The sequence below is a fragment of the Panicum hallii genome, chromosome 2 (genome assembly GCF_002211085.1).
Source record: "Panicum hallii strain FIL2 chromosome 2, PHallii_v3.1, whole genome shotgun sequence".
NCBI classification, from domain to species: Eukaryota; Viridiplantae; Streptophyta; class Magnoliopsida; order Poales; family Poaceae; genus Panicum; species Panicum hallii.
In genome coordinates this window covers 38,531,523-38,549,820 of record NC_038043.1, presented here as the reverse complement: position 1 = coordinate 38,549,820, position 18,298 = coordinate 38,531,523, and the positions used below count along the sequence as shown (strand labels likewise).

At 43.0% G+C, this 18,298-nt stretch overlaps 2 protein-coding genes and 1 pseudogene across 3 annotated transcripts; 1 reads left to right on the top strand and 2 right to left on the bottom strand.

Moving 5' to 3' along the window:
* Positions 1-681: 681 nt before the first annotated feature.
* On the bottom strand, positions 682-8,408 carry LOC112881007 (annotated as a pseudogene).
* On the top strand, positions 1,547-5,405 carry LOC112881008 (carotenoid 9,10(9',10')-cleavage dioxygenase-like). Its single transcript, XM_025945724.1, has 13 exons — positions 1,547-1,552; positions 1,666-1,854; positions 1,968-2,070; positions 2,166-2,425; positions 2,510-2,689; positions 3,257-3,335; positions 3,429-3,510; positions 3,666-3,728; positions 3,811-3,949; positions 4,061-4,379; positions 4,606-4,664; positions 4,745-4,900; positions 4,991-5,405. The coding sequence occupies exons 1-13, from the start codon at positions 1,547-1,549 to the stop codon at positions 5,093-5,095; spliced, it is 1,740 nt and encodes a 579-aa protein (XP_025801509.1). The 3' UTR covers positions 5,096-5,405.
* A 926-nt stretch (positions 8,409-9,334) lies between the features above and the next one.
* Positions 9,335-14,163, bottom strand: LOC112883306 (nucleobase-ascorbate transporter 2-like). 2 transcript variants are annotated; one of them, XM_025948590.1, is made up of 14 exons: positions 13,675-14,152; positions 13,389-13,595; positions 13,212-13,309; positions 12,811-12,987; positions 12,555-12,655; positions 12,032-12,107; positions 11,346-11,590; positions 11,162-11,258; positions 10,932-11,018; positions 10,653-10,711; positions 10,463-10,554; positions 10,309-10,386; positions 10,057-10,217; positions 9,579-9,921 (listed from the first exon to the last, which is right to left on the bottom strand). In XM_025948590.1, exons 2-14 carry the CDS (start codon positions 13,480-13,482, stop codon positions 9,709-9,711), a joined length of 1,578 nt encoding a protein of 525 aa, XP_025804375.1. In that variant the 5' UTR covers positions 13,483-13,595; positions 13,675-14,152; the 3' UTR covers positions 9,579-9,708. The 2 variants fall into 2 exon arrangements, with proteins under 2 accessions (XP_025804374.1, XP_025804375.1); XM_025948589.1 differs by having other exon boundaries at positions 9,335-9,921; positions 11,162-11,590; positions 13,675-14,163.
* Positions 14,164-18,298: the final 4,135 nt, after the last annotated feature.

Here is an 18,298-nt window from a genome sequence, read left to right as displayed (position 1 = left end):
GGCTGGTTGTAAAGACTTCCATGCGAAGATGTGTCTGTTAAGCTCTTTCCACAAATTCCAGGCTGTGTAGATGAGGATAGTGCTCCGCAGTTTGCCCCTTTTCTCCTTCCTGGTCTGTTGCTGTAGCGATGAATGCCACCGTTCGTCATGCTCAATCCCAGGCAAAGGACTGTTACAGTACAGCGACACCACCTTGCTAGCACAAGCCATCCGGCTGTGGCCTTGCTTCTAAGGTCGCTGGAGGGTTGTACACGTATTAATTAATTAAGACTCATTGTTGCTGCTATGAGTTGAATCCTCATTAGCCACGTCGCCATAATACACGTCATCCAATCACTCACACTGCAACCACCGAACAAGGGAAGGTGAGCTGACTGGCGACGTTGTACAATACCGGCCTGAAACAAGCATGAGCAGTTTAGGAAGATAAATTTATGTTCTGCATGTCCCGTAACACAAGATGTCACGGCTTCTTGTTTTTTAAGTTTCAACCACATGCTTCTTGTTTTTTACTGACATGGCTCGTGTTACTTTTATGAAACCATGAAAGCACTCACAAGGGGCACAACATGGCTCTTGTTTTTGACTAAAATCACGAGTCGTCAGTCTGTTAAGAGTCCCAATGCATGGCTGTTGCCGGGTGCAGACAAACGTGGCACTCTAGTCCGCGAAGAGAATCTGAAAAGGCACCGATGCCACCTCCGGGCTCCAGTTGGCGACGACACCAATGCAACCACCACCAGAATACTTCTAATTTCTTGTCAGTGTTACAACGTTTGGCGACGTCGTCAGGACAGAGGCACTATAAGTGCATAATCACATCAATCCATCTGTACTACTACATTACTTCTGTACAAGGTGCAGGTCTCGTTTGGTGAAGCCTCTGCACGGCTCTGTCCGTTCTACCGGCGCCTTTCTCAACTGGCAACAACCAGCAAGAACCGATGATTGGAGTATTGGATTGATGGATTCGCAACCAAACAATACCCGGGAGAACCAGAAAATTTCCGACATCAATGAGACGAGAGTCTGGGTGGCATCCTCTTCATTTCTTTGTTCCCCAAAATGGAAGGGTTATCCTACAGAGATGAATGCATGGTGTTGTCGTGGAGTTCCAGCCCCAATACTCAATGGATTTTCCACCTGAAGTCATCAGCCCCAAATCCTCTGTTCAGCATGAGATCTTGATTGTTGATCTCGAAACAAACAGTCAGGATACATCAGTGACTTTCTTTATAATCTTTTAGGGTAGCCGAGACAGTGCCACATTGTTATTGTTATCATCACCTACCCAACTGGAGTGTTGCCAGTACGTCCAAACAGCTCGAACGATGCATCAGTATGGACTGGAGTGAGGGATATACCAGCATGACGTGGATCTCGTGTCTCAATTGGCCCTTTTATTCTGACGTGTACCAATGTCCACTATAAATCGAGGTTGATTTGTCCCCGAACCTGTGAGCTAAACCAGTCTCTTGTTCTCGCGTGATGATGGTGAAAGTGTCAGCTTCGTTTCATCCGTGTCTCTCTCTGTCTTCTCGCGCCCATGGCGGTCGGTCATCCATGTCTGCCGGGGCAAGAGCCTCGCTTGTAACATCTATAAGCTCCAATTCAAAGGTCACGCTCAGCTTCTCTCTCACTCACTGTCCTTATGGTTCTTCACAGTGGCGTCATGCACTCATCGCATTCCTCTTCTTCCTTCAGAAGAAGCCTTTGTCCGGAGACCTCCTGGAGCATCTTTCGTCGAGGATGGATGAAGCCTCACAGACCCTGAAGGATGTGCTGCAGAGATTCCTGGATGCGCTGGTTGATTCAACCTTCAAATTTACTGATCAACCTCTGGATCCCTCCGAGGTACTGTACTTCATTCAATAGACCTCCTAGCACCATTCTTCTGGGAAAAAAAAACAATGGAATCCTCATCTTCTTTTGCAAAAATAGCTGAGTATTTTGGGGCGAGTTTGCAGAGCAATTTTGCACCAGTTGATGAAATCGATGAAGCCATAGAGATACACCAGATTGAAGGAGCGATACCAGAAGATTTCCCTGAGGGTGTGTACATCAGAAATGGTGACAGATTCAGTCTTTACTTGTTACTCTATCAGTCCATAAGGAGGGGAGTTGATTGCAAACCATATCCTGAATGGTGAACAATTCTAACATAGGTTCCAATCCACTATTTGGTGCTCTGCATTCCACGGCCTCAATCTTCGGACAATCCAGAGAGATATGGGTTGAGGGTGAGGGCATGCTCCATGCCCTCTACTTCACCAAAAACAGTTCAGGCTCTTGGTCGGTCTCCTATGTCAATCGCTATGTGCAATCCGAGACGCTCAAGCTAGAAAGAACCCGGCAGAAACCATGCTTCCTCCCAGCAATTGAGGGTGACTCTGCAGCCATCATCGCCGCCTACATTTTCAATTTTGTAAGCAACACTTTGCTACCTTGAATTACACGCGCAGTAATACTATGTATCTGACACTCTGAGATGAGTGAACATGAACAACAGTTGAGGTTTGGCAAGGTAAACAAGGACATCAGCAACACCAACGTGTTTGAGCATGCCGGCAGGGTGTTTGCTGTTGCGGAGAACCATCTACCCCAGGAGATCTGCATACAAAACCTCGACACTCGCAATACCTGGGACATAGGTGGCGAATGGGATCGAGCCTTCACAGCTCATCCAAAGGTATGGACAACTGTTTATCTGTACCCTGCAGAAACTAAATCAGTTGGTATCAGTGATTGAAGCAGACATAGGGCAAGAGTAAAGAACTATCACTAGTCACTAGAAGTAATTGTACTGCTGTCTCTAGCACGTGTATCACGCTTTATCTTCACAAAAAGAAAAACAAGATAGCGACTCATCTTCCATACAGAAACAATATTCAGCAGTTACATGTTATGCAAAGTCATATGTACCTGTCATCCTTTGTGAAGTGTGTTGATTGTGTAGCTCATACATCTAAACAAAGAATAAGACAATGACATATCTTTCATGTCAAGCAAAGAATCATGTGCCTGTGCATTCTAAAAAGAATCATCAGGTGTTGCAATGTGAATCCTGGGTTTCCCCAATTTAATTATTTTTTGGAATACTTTATTCAATATAACGCAGCAGAAAAAGAGGAAGTATTTTTACATGAGGGTAGATGTAACAGCCTATGATGAATAACTGCAAACCAGAACATATTGCATCTCTGCAGTCAATACATAACGAGACCCAATGAATTCGTTCATATTCACATGACCTTAGGTAGCTCCTGGATCAGGGGAGCTTGTTACCTTCGGAACAGATGCAAAGAGGCCATTCCTAGTAATTGGAGTTGTCTCAGGTATTTCATTGTACTAGTTTGCAATTTTATACCTTCTCTATGCCAAGGTTGATATCAAAATAAGGCCCCAATTCAAGTTCTACTTGACTGCAGCTGATGGAACCAAACTAAAGCATAGGGTGGACCCCAAGCTGGACAGATGTACACTTTGTCATGATATAGGAGTTACTCTAAAGTACGTTCATCCAAATGTCATTTTCTCCCAATAACTTTTTACTGATGAAAATGCGGAGTGAACTGCATTTCTAAAATTTCACTTTGTTGCTGATTATGCTACAATAGACTAGTAGAACTCAAGTAGCAATTATGAATTTTAGTCTCCTGATGTAGGTACAACATAATAATGGATGTACCACTTACCATCAACTTCAGTAGACTGATTAAAGGTGGTCAGTAAGTAATCTTCACAAACTTTCTTGTTAAAAGATATATTTGGATTAAATTGCAAACCATAATACTCAAAATCTTGGCACAGGTTGATTAAGTTTGAGAAGGAAAGCTACGCAAGAATAGGAGTTATGCCCCGTTATGGTGATGCAGATTCAGTTATCTGGTTCAATGTCGAACCATTCTGTATGTTCCATCTTATCAACTGCTTTGAAGAGGGTGATGAGGTATAACAATGCTTAGAGTGGTTATCCTGGCCCCATAGCTGTAATTGTATTGATCAAACATTTGTTTACTGCGAATCACCTGCATTACAGCTCATATCTCTTTGCTACTAGGTTGTGGTACAGGGTCTTCGTTCACCAGACTCCTTAATACCAGGCCCAAGACTGGCATTGAACAAGCATGACTCTAAAATATCTGAGCCTGCAGAAGATGACAGGTCAATGAAACAAGGAACTAGAAATGAATTTTTATTTAGGTTATATCAATGGAGATTAAACTTGAGAACAAAGACTGTCTCAGGGGGCTATTTAACTGGAACAGAGGATTCCTTGGAGTTCCCAATGATCAATAACCTGTACACAGGCTTACGACATAGTTATGCCTATGCACAAGTAGTGGATTCTTTAAGTTCTTATGGAAACAGTGAGAAAGGTATTGCTGAAAAAACAGAATTTTCTATAGCCAACTTAGAATCTAGGTAGGAAAGGAAATAAGTGACATCTCAAGGTTGTCTTAAGTCAACGATTCTAGACTTTGGTTGAGAAATACATTTTATGTGTTGGATTTGGATGTTTCAAAAAGGCATATGTAGATTTGTCGCATAATGTAGTTCCATAAAAAGTGACACAGCTTCACTGATTACATTCTAATTTTGCAGTTAACCCAAAGTATGGAGGTTTTGCAAAATTAATCCTTGATAAGAGAAAGAATACAGAGGTAAGAACAAATCTGTTTGCTGGATTAAGCCAAGTACTCATTCTTCAGTATTCTCAAACTTAAGTATGACAAAACAACAGATACCTGGATCGAGTTTCATAAGGATGCAGTATCATTGGCTTGGTAAAGATCAATTCTGCTCTGGAGCAGCATTTGTACCGAGAGTTGGTGGGTCACATGAAGATGATGGGTGGATAATTTCATTCATACACAATGAAAAAAATAATACATCACAGGCAGGTTTTATTGTTTCTTACACATCAACCTTCCATCATAAAAGTGATGCAGGAAATCAGCATTGGAATCTTTATGTTTTTACGTTGCAGGTGCATATTATTGATGCTCAAAGATTTGAAGATGCTCCTGTTGCAAAAATAACAATTCCACGAAGAGTACCTTATGGATTTCATGGAAGTTTCATCAATAGATAATCAATCATGTGATGGAACTCTATGGATACTAAAGAAAAACAAACTATGCAGCTTAGAATCTAGTCCCTGAATCAGGCATAAATTTGTGTGTATCACAGTTTCCGCACTTGAGATGTTAGTGCATGGTCTCATCCCTGTAGTTGAACAGTTGTACATTTTTACAATGTGAATATTGCATGTGAGATATGACCTGCAATATTGTACATCTACATTGGACACTTGTTGCACAAGTAAAACAAACTGTATTCAGCTAACATGAGCATTTGTTTTGCAGTTATAGCTGCTTAATATAACCAATTTCCCTTGAGAATTAGCATGATTATTCTGTCAGTAGCTTGAAAGATTATGTACTAAATATCTAATTTAATGCAACTGAACATGCAGAACAATACCAGGTTCTGCTGAAAACATGAATTATTGCTCCAAAAAGTAAAACCTTTTGAAAAATGGAAGCTACTTCAGGTATCTGATCCTGGAGCCTGCACAAGACTACACACAGGTATAACATTTTGAACTATGAAGAAATTTCAGCATCACATAGTGTTATGGGCTAACACCAACTGGAGTACTGGACATTCATCTGCAGGACCAGCTAAGCAAATTATTTGTATCTCAAACCTTGGATTAGTTAAATTGATCTTCAATTATCTCTAAGTTAGGATTGAGTTTGTTAATTAAGGGATTAAATTGATTACTACAAGTTTATTAGCGGCATCCTTATCTCCACGCCAAATAAGCTTTTACACTGTGCATCCTTAGTTGGTGTAGAGGCTAGAAATTACCCCCAAGAAAATATTTGCAATTGAAAACTCATTATTATGATTAAATTTGGCAAGGCTAAGTAATTTCTTCTGACCATATTTAGCAATGGGTTGAGGGTCAAATTGTCAGCACAGGTCAAATGCAGAGCTGCCGATTGGACTCACGACGAACTCACATTGGAGTATGATTGTGACAGAGGAAGGACTCTGCAATGAACTTCTGAACTATAAATAGAAGGGGCCAAAATTACAATGCAGAACTGGTCCTTGATGGCTTCTAGGAATTTTGGGTGTGCCCGAGCACACCAGGCAACCCCGCTGGCTCTGCTACTGGGTTAAAGGGATAAAGAATTGAATGAAAATATCCAAGTTATTCATTTACACAACTTGGTATTGGCAAACAGGTCAGTAAACCACAAAATGCAGAAAGATATTTCAAAGGCACCTTTGAAGCTACCAAAACATTATTGCAAATTCGCACCATCAAATGAGTACATCCTGAAACAGAATGCTTTGCAAGGTTACCTCTCCTCAAAAGATTTCAATACTTAAATTAGTTGACCATGAAGGAACTTTTACAACTACAGCCCCCAACTGCACTTGGATTTGCTGATACCTACACACGCACAAAGAAATAGCATTACTAAGAACTTGGATTTGCAGATACCTACACACGCACAAAGAAAATAGCATTACTAAGAATGGTCTAATGAACTTTTAATGGCAGTAATTTAGAACATTCCAAAAACTGGTAAGATTGCCCCTTTAATGTGGCAATGATTTCAAAAACCGCAACAGGTCAACTACTGCTGGGAAGCAGAAATCCTGCTAGGTACCAAAAATAACCATCCCATAGAAGATAAAATGACATTCTGAATTCTTCCTTTTCTTTTAGAATCAACTTGCAGGTAACATATATCTTAAGCAGACAATTGTTGAAACTTTGAAAGATAAATGACAGAAAAACATAAATAGTTTACTTCTTCAACTAAATAGTGCAATCTACAGTAGTGTACGACATAATATTCAAGACAAATCCACCATAAGTTCAAAAGGGTGCCTTGAAATCCTTTCTTAAACATAATAGGTATTTAGAAAACTTTTCAACTAACAGGTCTCCAATTTAAGGAAATTATTGAGACCCTCTGGATGTTCTAATGAAACATAAATCTTTATAACTTGAATATAAGAGCTAGCGAAGTTTAAAACTAACAAGGCATGCTGCACGAATAAGTTCCTCAGCATAATCCACGGCTGCACCTTTCACAAACTCATATGAGACACTGTCAACCACCAATTTAGCACCATTTTCTCAAAACCCTGAAATGGAATCAAGAAAAAAGAATGAGATGTGCTATGGTATCATGATAAAATTTACAAGAAGTTAGGCTTCATGTTTTACATGAAAGCAATGCAGATATGGCTTGCCTTATATTTACGTAATTCTCAAAAGAAGCAAACAAAAAAGAAAGGACAAAGACAAGAGGGGAAAAAATAGCCAACTAACCTATCGTCTGGATTTCTTGTTATCAAGTAAAAAGGCGTATTGGAACCCCGAACAACCACCAGCTTCAACACATAGTCTCAATATTTAGCTTCATTGGATGGTTCTTGAGCATGCAACTCTTTCAGTCTCCACAAGCAACAAATCACCCAAACATACATTAAGCATGACAACTAACTGAAAAAATATGCATATGGAGCAAGAAACAGTATCACAACTGACATATTTTTTCTCTTGTCGACCTATAACTATTTGATCTTTTCATTTGAACTAAATATTATTTCCTCCTTTTTAATCCCTTAATGGCAACATTACTGGAACTGAATTTAGTATTCTTACTAGATAGGTTAGCCAAAGAAGTAATTTTTTGATAGTGACATGTAGAAAATCCTCTTCCTATACATTCCCTTTTATTTACAGGTTCAAAAGGAGTAGCGCTAGTCCTAAATTACTAGTCTTAGTCATTGCAACAAAGAAATTTCTTAGCTGCTACAGTACATAAGTTTAAGAATCTTAGAGGCTGCACCCTGTAGGAGCATGCACATACTAAAACACGTGGATGCACAAGCTACATTTTCTTTCTTTCGCAAATTTGCGGACTGCCTTGAATGACAACCATGTCGCAAACCTCAAAAAAACCGCCCCCAAATGGATGCAGTAGATTCTATTTTCAGCGAAACATGCAGTAGTTAATGGAGGAAGAAAGTGAACATCGGGGAGCAACCTACTCGGATGCAGTTCTGTCATGATGACGGCCTCCGACTCCGCCGACGATGTCGTCTTAGCGCGGCGGTGGCAGCGGAGGAGGAGGCGAGAAGGCGGTGATTGGCGCGGATGCGGCCGTTAAGCAGCAGCGCGAGGCAGCGGAGGAGCGGGTGCCCCGCCGACGGCATCTACGTCCGTAGTAGCTGGGGTTCCATCACCGTGTGGCACCGCCAGGGAGTCGCCTGGATTGGCGTGGGCCGGCGGCGAGCTCCGGGGGAAAGGGAGGGCCGGAGAGACGTGAGGCGGTGTCAGAATATCGGGACGGTGGGACCCACGCGCAGCCCGTGTACTTCTGATTTCGGACAATTCTGAGTGAATTTATTTTTACTTTTTTTATTTTTTCTTGTTACGAGGAGCAAGAGTTAAGGGGTATTTGATTTCCATCTTACTCTGCCATACCTATCATGTGGCGAGTCACCAAACAGCGACCACAAGTCTTCTTCGCAGACCCACGCGTCGGTGACCTACGATCTATTTCTAAAATCGCATAGCTAGGCATGGCAGACCATGGCTGTTAATCAAACAATCCCTAATTCCTATATATTTCCTAGGTAAATTCATTCTGGACCGCCAACGCACTAAATTCTCCATACTTCCCCAGATGAGAATTTAGAAATACAAAGCTATATAGATTTGCTAAGTTTAGTTTGTATATTAATCGTACATTTAACTCTATCGCATTTGAAAAGTTTAGTTTAGCCATAGATAAGTTTCCATCGTGCTTGTTCACTATGTAATAAATATGAAAAGAAACTACGAAAAATCTCCTTTTCATTAATCATTCCAAGAAAAAAAAACAAGTATTTTTACATAAATGGCAGAAACATATTTGTTCATGCCGAGTAACGTCATCTTCCATACGGCTAGCGCGTATTGATCTTTTATATTACACGGTGATCCTTACTCTTTGATTTGTTTCATGGTCCGGCAAATTACTTGCCAGGTTTATGCCCTCACAAATTGTCTGCCAGATTGGTCGTTAGACTGACCACTGAAATATTGTACAATTGTTTACTGTGTAACATAACTCGCAAGATACCCTCCTTAGTCGATTGAATTTGAAAAGTTCCTTTGCAAAAGAGAAGGATAAAGTATCAGCACTTCCCAAAAGGAAAAAGGAACAAAGTAGCAGCACTCCCAGTGGCACATGACTGCATGAGTTTCCTTAATCTATCCATAATGTAGGCAGCTTATCTGTGACAAGTGACAAACTGTAACCAAGTTTCCATATATGGATTACTTATGAACGCCTGCCTTTTCCTAATGACAGAAAAAAAAAAGCACCGCCATAGACAGTACATCTGCAGCATAGACCATATACTTCCTATGTAATCCTAACAAGGGACAACGGTTCACGACATCTCTAAAATCACATTATATCAAAATTTGACATTCTTGTTCCTTGATCATTGATCGATACTAGAAACGAAACCATTTATGTACAATCGACGGCCAGCAGGGAGTTAATTCCGCCTTTGTCCAACTTTCTCTTGTTCTACTCTATGGAAAGCACATCTGACTGCTAGGTGCTTGTTGAGAATTTGGCTTGCAGCATCTTTTGACTTCAGTGGTTTGCCTTTGCCTCATGATGGGGGGAAGAATCTGTTGAGGTTGAATGGCAGGGTATAGAACTCTTCATTCCTACTGTCACCTCTGAACGTCCTGAATCGTGCCCACCATGGCATTCCTCGGTCCCTAGCTGCATCTCTGACGTCGAGTGTGTTGTCAAGGAGTACTGACACGAAGAGAGCGACGGTCGGCGGGGACGAGAAGATGGTGTTAATGTAGTCATTGAACTGCAACAAAAAAAGAACATGTTAAGACAATTTTGTCTCTTTTTTTGCACTGTACAATACAAGATCAGATATAATTCGTTAGGGAAGGTCATTTTAAGATGGAAACTTTAATTCTATGATAGGAAAAGTACGAACCCATCCAGCCTTTGTGTGCGCTGGGCCTTGTCGAGAACTCGTGGAATACCGAGAAAAGTACTCTGGTATAGATAAACCAAGGAAGAGTGAAACACCGATAATGAAGAGGTTGCGCATTGAGTTCATATTGGTGAACTGCATAAAGGAGAGCCCCACAGCAGCTGATGACACAACAAACGAGAAAACTTGGTTATACTGTTCGAAGTAGATAGTTACAACAGGGTATTTCACTTTGTCTGATATGATGCTTACCGACAATTCCAAACATAACGCAGTAAATGGCGGCAAATATTGTGAAGGGAATGGAGGCAAAAAGTGCTCCAAATTTACCTGCACTCAAGATATGTTCAGAATCATAAAAACCATGTAATGCAGCTTAATGTCATTTTCGAGGGACAAATGTTACCTAGCATGGAGAAGAAGATCATGAAACCAGCAGAAATTTGAATCACTCTTCTGCTACCGACCCTTGTTGATCCAAGGAGACCAACATTCTCACTGTGTTGCAGGCAGATATTCAGAGTATGGCGTTAGGCATGGAGTTAAAGAACAATCACAGAATGAAGAATTATGTACCAGTAAGGTGATGCACTTACACGGAAACAGTAGAACCAGTCCCAGTGCCAAATAGGCCATCTAATAGGGTGCCAATGCCCTGGATGTATCAGCATAGGAAAACATTAGTTATTCAACAATTTTACCACTGCAGTTAAATATCAGACATCTTTTCTTGTCTGGGTAGATTACTGCAATCCATGAAATACAGGTAGTAGATGGACTAAAGTTTTTCCTTCAACTAATAAAAGGAGGATTTATTATTTCCCACTTCATAGATATAGACCGAGTTCTATTGAGGCCAGGATAATATCACTAACCTGCCACCCGATGCCTCTGCTCAGGACATATGCTGGTGGGGGTGTTGCACTAGCCAACCGGGCAGCAGCTTTGAATGCTCCTGTTGTCTGCAACCCTCAAATATTGTCGACCAAGTCAGATAGATACTCAAATAAGCCTAATATTGACATTATGGCAAATTACTACAAGGCATGATAGAGAAAACACTTTTAAAAAAATTGTTACAAATGGTTTTAGTGTGTCATGATACCTCGATTAAAGAGACTAACACCGCAGCCATCATACCGAAAGCATGGTCTGCACTGAATGTTGGTGCGCCCCATTGTAACGGATACGGAATGCTTATCCTAACGAAAATGCAGGGGAAAGTCACACGAGGAATGTAAAATATGGATGTTATAATGAATGAATATACACAAAAGAAATCTACAAACCATTGTGATGAAGAGATGAGGTTGGCAAGGTCTGTTCGGCAGTTGATCTGGGTGACAAGTGCCGTGTGCTTGTATGCACCACTTGCTGTGAGGATGTGGGCATATACCCAGACAAGAACGATGCACATCAGCATCGAGAACCTCTCCAAAAAAGGAACTTGCCGAACATGCACGTGCTTTAGATACTGGGAAAGCGCAACAAATAGGATAAGCATTGGAAGACCAATCTCCACGCATTTCCCAACCTGCAAATATTTTTCTTGAATTAGCTTACTGAGATTTTGTTTACCATAGCAGTAGAATGCCAGCTCGTGGCTAATAGCGGAATCCCACCTATTATAGATGGATAATTGATTTATTATTTCCAATTGTGAAATGTAGAAATTTAAGTGTACTGACAAAACTGACTACAAAAGGATTTCTCAACGGCACTAAATATTACTCTAAAACCGTACTGAGATTACATATTTGGTAGCAGACACAATGTAAAATGGATAAAAATATAACCTCAGATCTACTCATACTTCAATTATAGTAAAGAACTAATATCTTATCACCTAAGCAGTAAGGTAAGGAATAATATAATGGTAAGGAATATTTTTCAGTATGATGACCTCAAGGGATCAAAGTGGCTGGCATTATTGTATTTGTATGCATAACAAAAGTAAGACCACTAGAGCTTTTACCACTGGGAATCCTCTCTCGAAAAGGCCAAGCCCCACCAATGCAATGACGGGAACCATCCCAAGTGGGCTAAAGAATCTGCAACATGCACATCAAAGCGTTACATTCTTATTCCTGCCGTCAATCTGAAGGTAGCAGCCATTCCCATCACTTTCCATATTTTTTATTCTCCCATTGAATATCATATTAGCATATTGTACTTTTTCCTAAAGTGATGCGCGCAATTCAAACAGACAGACGCATAAAGTGGATGGATAGCCAAAGGACCCAGGCTAGATTGTAAAGAATCAACAGATAATGATCCACGTATTGACTATGTGGCCCACTATTCCAAGACATGTCAACATATCGTGCTAAAGTTGAAACATTTATACCAAAGGGCCCCTCAGCTTCATCATATGAATCTTAACAAATTATTCTTCAGAAATTCGGATATGTCAAGGAAATAATTTGTGTACTGGATATGGAAATTGATAAATAATTACATCATGCATCAACTGAGGCAAAAGGGAGAATTCCATGTACCTAGAACATATTGCCCACAACTGGCTATATCCAAGAATTATCTGAATGCTTGAGGATACAATCAGTGAACCTTGTATGGCCCTCATTGTCTGCAGAAATCTCTGCAAACAAGGAAAAAGGATTAGCTTTGGGTACATACAAACATGAAATTTTCAGCAGTGCAGTGGCCTAAAGATATCAACCTTTTTTCCATTTTAACATGAACTTCTGTTTTTTGAGATACAGAAAAAACGTAGGAAGATAATTGCATACTTACAGTATGGCCGTCAGCTATTTGCGCGAGCGAGGGGTCGCGGATTATGGAGAGGATTGGAACCACATATGCATATGAACCTCCCATGATTGTAGGAAGGCGAGTGCCAAATAGCGTCTGGAGCAGCGTCTTGATTCCAGTCACAAACAGCAGAGTTTGTACCACCTTGGCCTTATCATGCTTTTAAAAGGAAAAACGAAACAAACATTTCTATAGTCACAATCGATTCTTCCGTGGAAGTAAGGATGATATGACTTGCCACTAGCAATTCCACATCTTTCAGTAATCTGTTTAAGTTCTAAATTTAGTAACCACTAAGAAAATAATTCTGAAACTTGAGACTGCCAACGTATACACTGAACATCACTGCGACAAAGAAAAACATTCAAGGGCTGAAGTCTCACATCATTTCCACCCATGAGCGGAACCAACATTGTAGGGATCATGACAACAGTGCCTAGGGACAGTATATAGTGCTGGAACCCCAAAGCAATCCCTTCTCCTGCAACCGCCACAGCACATTCAGAACTAGCAATATCTACACTACACATTCAGAATCAGAACTGCAACACGACACATACCCCAGGAAGGATTGGAGTCGATGCAGTACTCGAACCCCTGGAGCTGGTCCATGGGCATATGATGGACCATGTCCTCCGGCTTCACCTCGGCCATCTCCTGATTTCTAACCGATTGGGCTCAAGAATTTGTCAGAGCAAGTGGCAGTTGGAAGCTTTGTCAGCAGAAGTGATCAAGAAAAGCGGCCCTGAGCTCTCCTAGATCTGAACCTGAAGCACAAGCAATGATCTTGGTGATCAATTATGGACAGAGAAAAAGGATAATCAAAAGCAGCAGGCACCATCATACCTTGAGACCAATCTGGACAGAGCGAAGAGACCCCCTGAGAGCAGAATAGCGGCACTAGACGAGCGCACTAGGCCCAAAGGAACCACTGCAAGACCCGGAGCAATGTTAATGCGGTAGATAAACGCCGATACCAGCAACGATCCTCTCTGGGCTGGGGAGACAAATGTCAGAGCGGAGGTGGTCAGAGCTCGGCGAGGACGGCGACGACGGAGCTGCGACTGCGACACAGTAAAGCACGTACGCAGGCGAACAAGCAAAGAGGGAGGAGGATGGAGGCACCGGTGAAGTAACTGGTGATGTTGATGCGGCCGGGGATGGGGGAGGATGTGTCAAAGCAGCAAAGGCGAAAGGTGCCAAAGGGGAAAAAGATGAAAAGAGGCAGAGGCGGCAGCGCCGTAGCAGCAGAGGCCATGAAAAGGCGCGACGCGAGTGCGAGAGATGAGTGGGCGCGCAACCGCTGTTCCCCTGGCCTCAGATGCTATGCTCCCAGCTTCAGCTAGATTAACGGCTTCTCTCTCTGGATTAGGACTAAGCAGGATGAAGGAATGTGCGACAGACATGGTTGGGATCTTTTCTTTTTTTGATCGTGGGATCTTTTTCTTGAAACAAAGACATGTGGGGTTAGAGAGAAGGTCACGTTCTCTCTCTAACGTTGAGATTGGAGCTGCAGATGTGGGCGAACGGGGGTGCTGGCGATGGAATTGGGCCGTTGGAATTTGTTTCTTTGTGGAGAGACAGAGTGCAGGAGGACTAGAACGGGAAGAATGACTGAATGCATGCCCTGGGAGAGTGCATGCGCAGCAGTAATTCGGGTGGGTGGATGACGCTACGCCGTGCCCTTTTGTCGCTCTGCATTTAGTTTCACCGCCAGACCGTATCTCGCAAAGAATCTTGCTGCTGAATGGCCGCAGCACCCTGCCGACACGTCCGAGACTAGTAGTCCTTTGATTTCAATGTTTATTGTTACTTTTCCTCTCTCGGAACGGTGAACGGCATGTTTAGGCCCCCTTTAACAAACAAAAAACTGAGGAAGTTTAAAGAATTTGGATTCTATAGGATTTTTTCATAAGAAGTGCTTTGGAACAAAGGATTGAATTTCTACCCAGCCAATGAAATTCCTATAGAATGACTTGTTTCATAGCAATTTTGGAAAAATTCTACCAAAAGGTTGGACCTTATCCAAACTTTCCTTTGTGTTACACTCTCTTATCCAATTCCTGCGTTTTTCCTGAGCATCACCAAACAGCCATTCCTGCGGATTTCATGTGTTTCTTCATTCCATAGGATTGAAGTTACAATAACATTCAATTCCTATATTTTTTCTATTTCTGTGTTTTGAAAAATCCTACATTCCAGAGCACCCTTAGACTTTAAACTTGCCTCCGCATGTTTTGGGTAAATTTGATATTTTGCTTCTACTGAATATAAAGTATTCTGAATTTCAAAGCAAGGCAAAGTGAGATAAAAAAATAAAATAAAATAAAATAGCTAACCGACCCACTACTATCAATTTGTTCTTCTGGTTTGGATTTCGAGTTATGGTTTGGAACTTCAAGGTGGAATCTATGGGCAAGCGAGTCTGAAAGGAGTCCCAAGCATCGCCCTTCAGATAGCTCCGGTGGAAACCCTACCCACCAGCCGCGGGCACTCTCCTCCTCCTTTTCCTATCCTTGCCACCGCCCGAGCGCGCTACATCAAATCGGGGGCCACCAGGAAGGCGGTGCTAGGCTCTCTTCCTCTTCGCCCATCTTCTCTCCCTCCCATCGAGGGCCCTTAGTACCGACAGTCGGCCGACCTCGTGGTGGCAGCTGGTTCCACCCGAGCCGATTTCAACATTCCCCGTAGCTAGATATAATCGCTCGTGGCCTGCTTCAGGAGTAGCGGTGGTTGGCCTATGGTTGATGCGGCTGTGAGCATGTGGGCTATGGTCGACAACAATGGCTGCGAGTGATCCTTTCATCAGGACCACCTCGGCGTGGAGTCACTGTTAGGGTTCTGCAGCGGTGAACAGCGAGCGACTACAACATGCAGCAATAGTTCTTTTGCGGAGGCGGTGTCGGTGTTTTACCGATTGCCCAGCGAGGGGTATGCCCAAGGTGGTAGAATTTAGGTGGGGCAGCACCAAGATCAGGAATTCGAAGGTGCAAGCAACATAAGATTTAGACAGGTTCGGGCCGCAATACGCGTAATACCCTACGTCCTGTTGGGTTGTATTGCCTTGGATTGTTATCCGTGGTTGTGTTGTTATCCTCTGGAGGGGTCTCTGTCCTCCCTTATATATCCAGGAGAGCAGGGTTAAGAGTCCTAGCCTGATACTAATCTAGGAATCATACCCAGATATAACTCAGGTAGATTCCTTCTATATCGGCTAGTCCGTCTTACAAACAGAGATAGAGATATAGGCCGTGCCTTATCCCTTATCCTAATCAAACTACGCCACGTGAGCAGTCCCGTAGCCCCGGGTCTGACAAGCCCCCGAGCTCTTCGTAGCTAAGAACTGCAGGCTCTTCGAGTACTCTGAAACAATCCTCGACTTCTTCCGAAGCTTCACCTCGAAGCCTTGTTTCGAGTTCTGCCTTGGCTGCATCGAAACTATGAGGTGCTCAAGCCCCGAATTTCTTCTTTTGTGTGGCGTAGCCCCCGAGCCTTAATTACATCGCAGATTAAGGCCAAGGGTGACGTGAAATTTGAACCTTCCTTGTTTGATCTTCAAAATAATCTTGAAAAATTGAGTAACCGATGCCACGTACCCCACAGCCTCCGAGCCTTGTCTCCCAATCCCCAAATTAGGTGATAAGGATCCAATAGTCGTGGCATATGGTGACAGTGATCTTTATAGAAGGGATGGTACGTTTAACAGAAATTGGGTATGTTTATTAAAAAACCCCTTTTTCCAGAATATCTATCCCTAGAAAAATGGTTAATTAAACAACACACCAGCAAAAACTGCCAAACGACCCCTCACCTTCCGTATATTCCGTGAAGAAACTCTTCGTATTCCACACAGCGCACTACTTGACAGTCGCTGGCTATTTATCCCCACAGTCAATTAGGGTCTTTCATAGCGCCGCCAAGTCATAGATCCACCAAGAGCCAAAAAACCCCAAATAGATCTACTATTGCCCTTTCGCCTTCCGCCACCAGCCTAGCCGAGAATCCCAGCCCCCCGCTTGGTAGCCTCCGAACCCGCATCCAACGAGCTGTTCGTGGCATCCAGATTAGCAATGGGGCAGAAAAAATCCGGCCGGAAGGGGGAGAAGGAGGCGCCGCCAACCTCGAGCGACTGGACCCCCAATAAGTGCTCCGAGAACTCGTTGTTGCGCCTTGTGTCAGAGGGTCTCCTTCAAGAGCAAAGTCTTGTTCATTGGCGTTCCCCCCTTGGAGATCGTTTCCCCATAGAAAATGTTGACAAAATCGTCACATTTTACCATTTCGTTGAACGGGGATTGGCCTTCCCCACTTCTTCTTTCTTCCGTGGCCTTCTTTATTTTTACGGCCTTGAGCTTCAGCATCTGCATCCCAACTCGATTTGTCATATATCGATCTTTGTTCATTTCTGCGAGGCCTTCCTTGGAATCGAACCCCATTTCGACCTCTTCCGCTTCTTGTTCCGCATAAAGCCTCAACCTAGCTCCGACAACCCATCTGTTGTTGGAGGCGCCGGCATTCAATTAAGACAAAATGCCGGTGATAGGTACCTGTCTTACAAATTTCCTTCGAACATTCCCGGTTGGAAAAGCCAATGGTTCTACATCGAGAACCATCCCCCTCAGCTCCTAGAAAAATCTGGTAAACCTCCTATTCTTCGCTCTGAATGGTCCAAGGAGCCCCCCACGTCAGCCATGGATCAAGTCGATGAGCTGTTAGCCCTGATAGCAGCTCACAAGGAACTAGGCGTGACAGGGGCATCCGTTTTGTATTCTTTCTTCAAACGCCACATCCAACCAATCCAACAACGCGAAAAACTCGGGTTCGAGTACTGGGAAACTGAGGACCCATCTCGTCTGTGCGCAGAGGAGCTCCCTGATGCTATTGCACTCACCCGAGTCCGGCGAGTATTGTTGGATGTAGATGCAGTGCCATACGTGCCAACGCTGTACTCAGCACAAAACCCACCAAACCCGGTAAGTCTTCAACCTCTTCGGCTTCTTCGACTTCAATAGATTGGTGTTGATCTTGAATAATTGAACATAGGATCAGACGGCTCTGTATCGGAGTTACCCTCCGCAACCCGACATCCCACGTCCGTACCACCTGCTTCCCAGCGCCGCTGTCGCCGGAAAGAAGGCGCAGGTCGAGAAACAACTCGAAGATGAGGCGGGTGAAGACACCAACTCCTCCAGTGATACCGTGGAGTTAGCCTAGACCCTGCCAAGCATACCATGCACTCGACAAGTAACACGGAAGCGTAGGCAATCGACAGCCGACATACCCGGGTATGTAGCCTCAAAATTGAGTAGTTTGTATATATAGAGAAATGCTTACTAATGATATACAGATCATCTTCGGCCGCCTCTGCCACCAAACGGGCGAAGGAAACCCCCACAAGCAGGGAAGACGTTCCAGTGGGAACCATAGGGACCACTGGAACAAACCCATCGACTACTGCCAGAGACACCGTCAC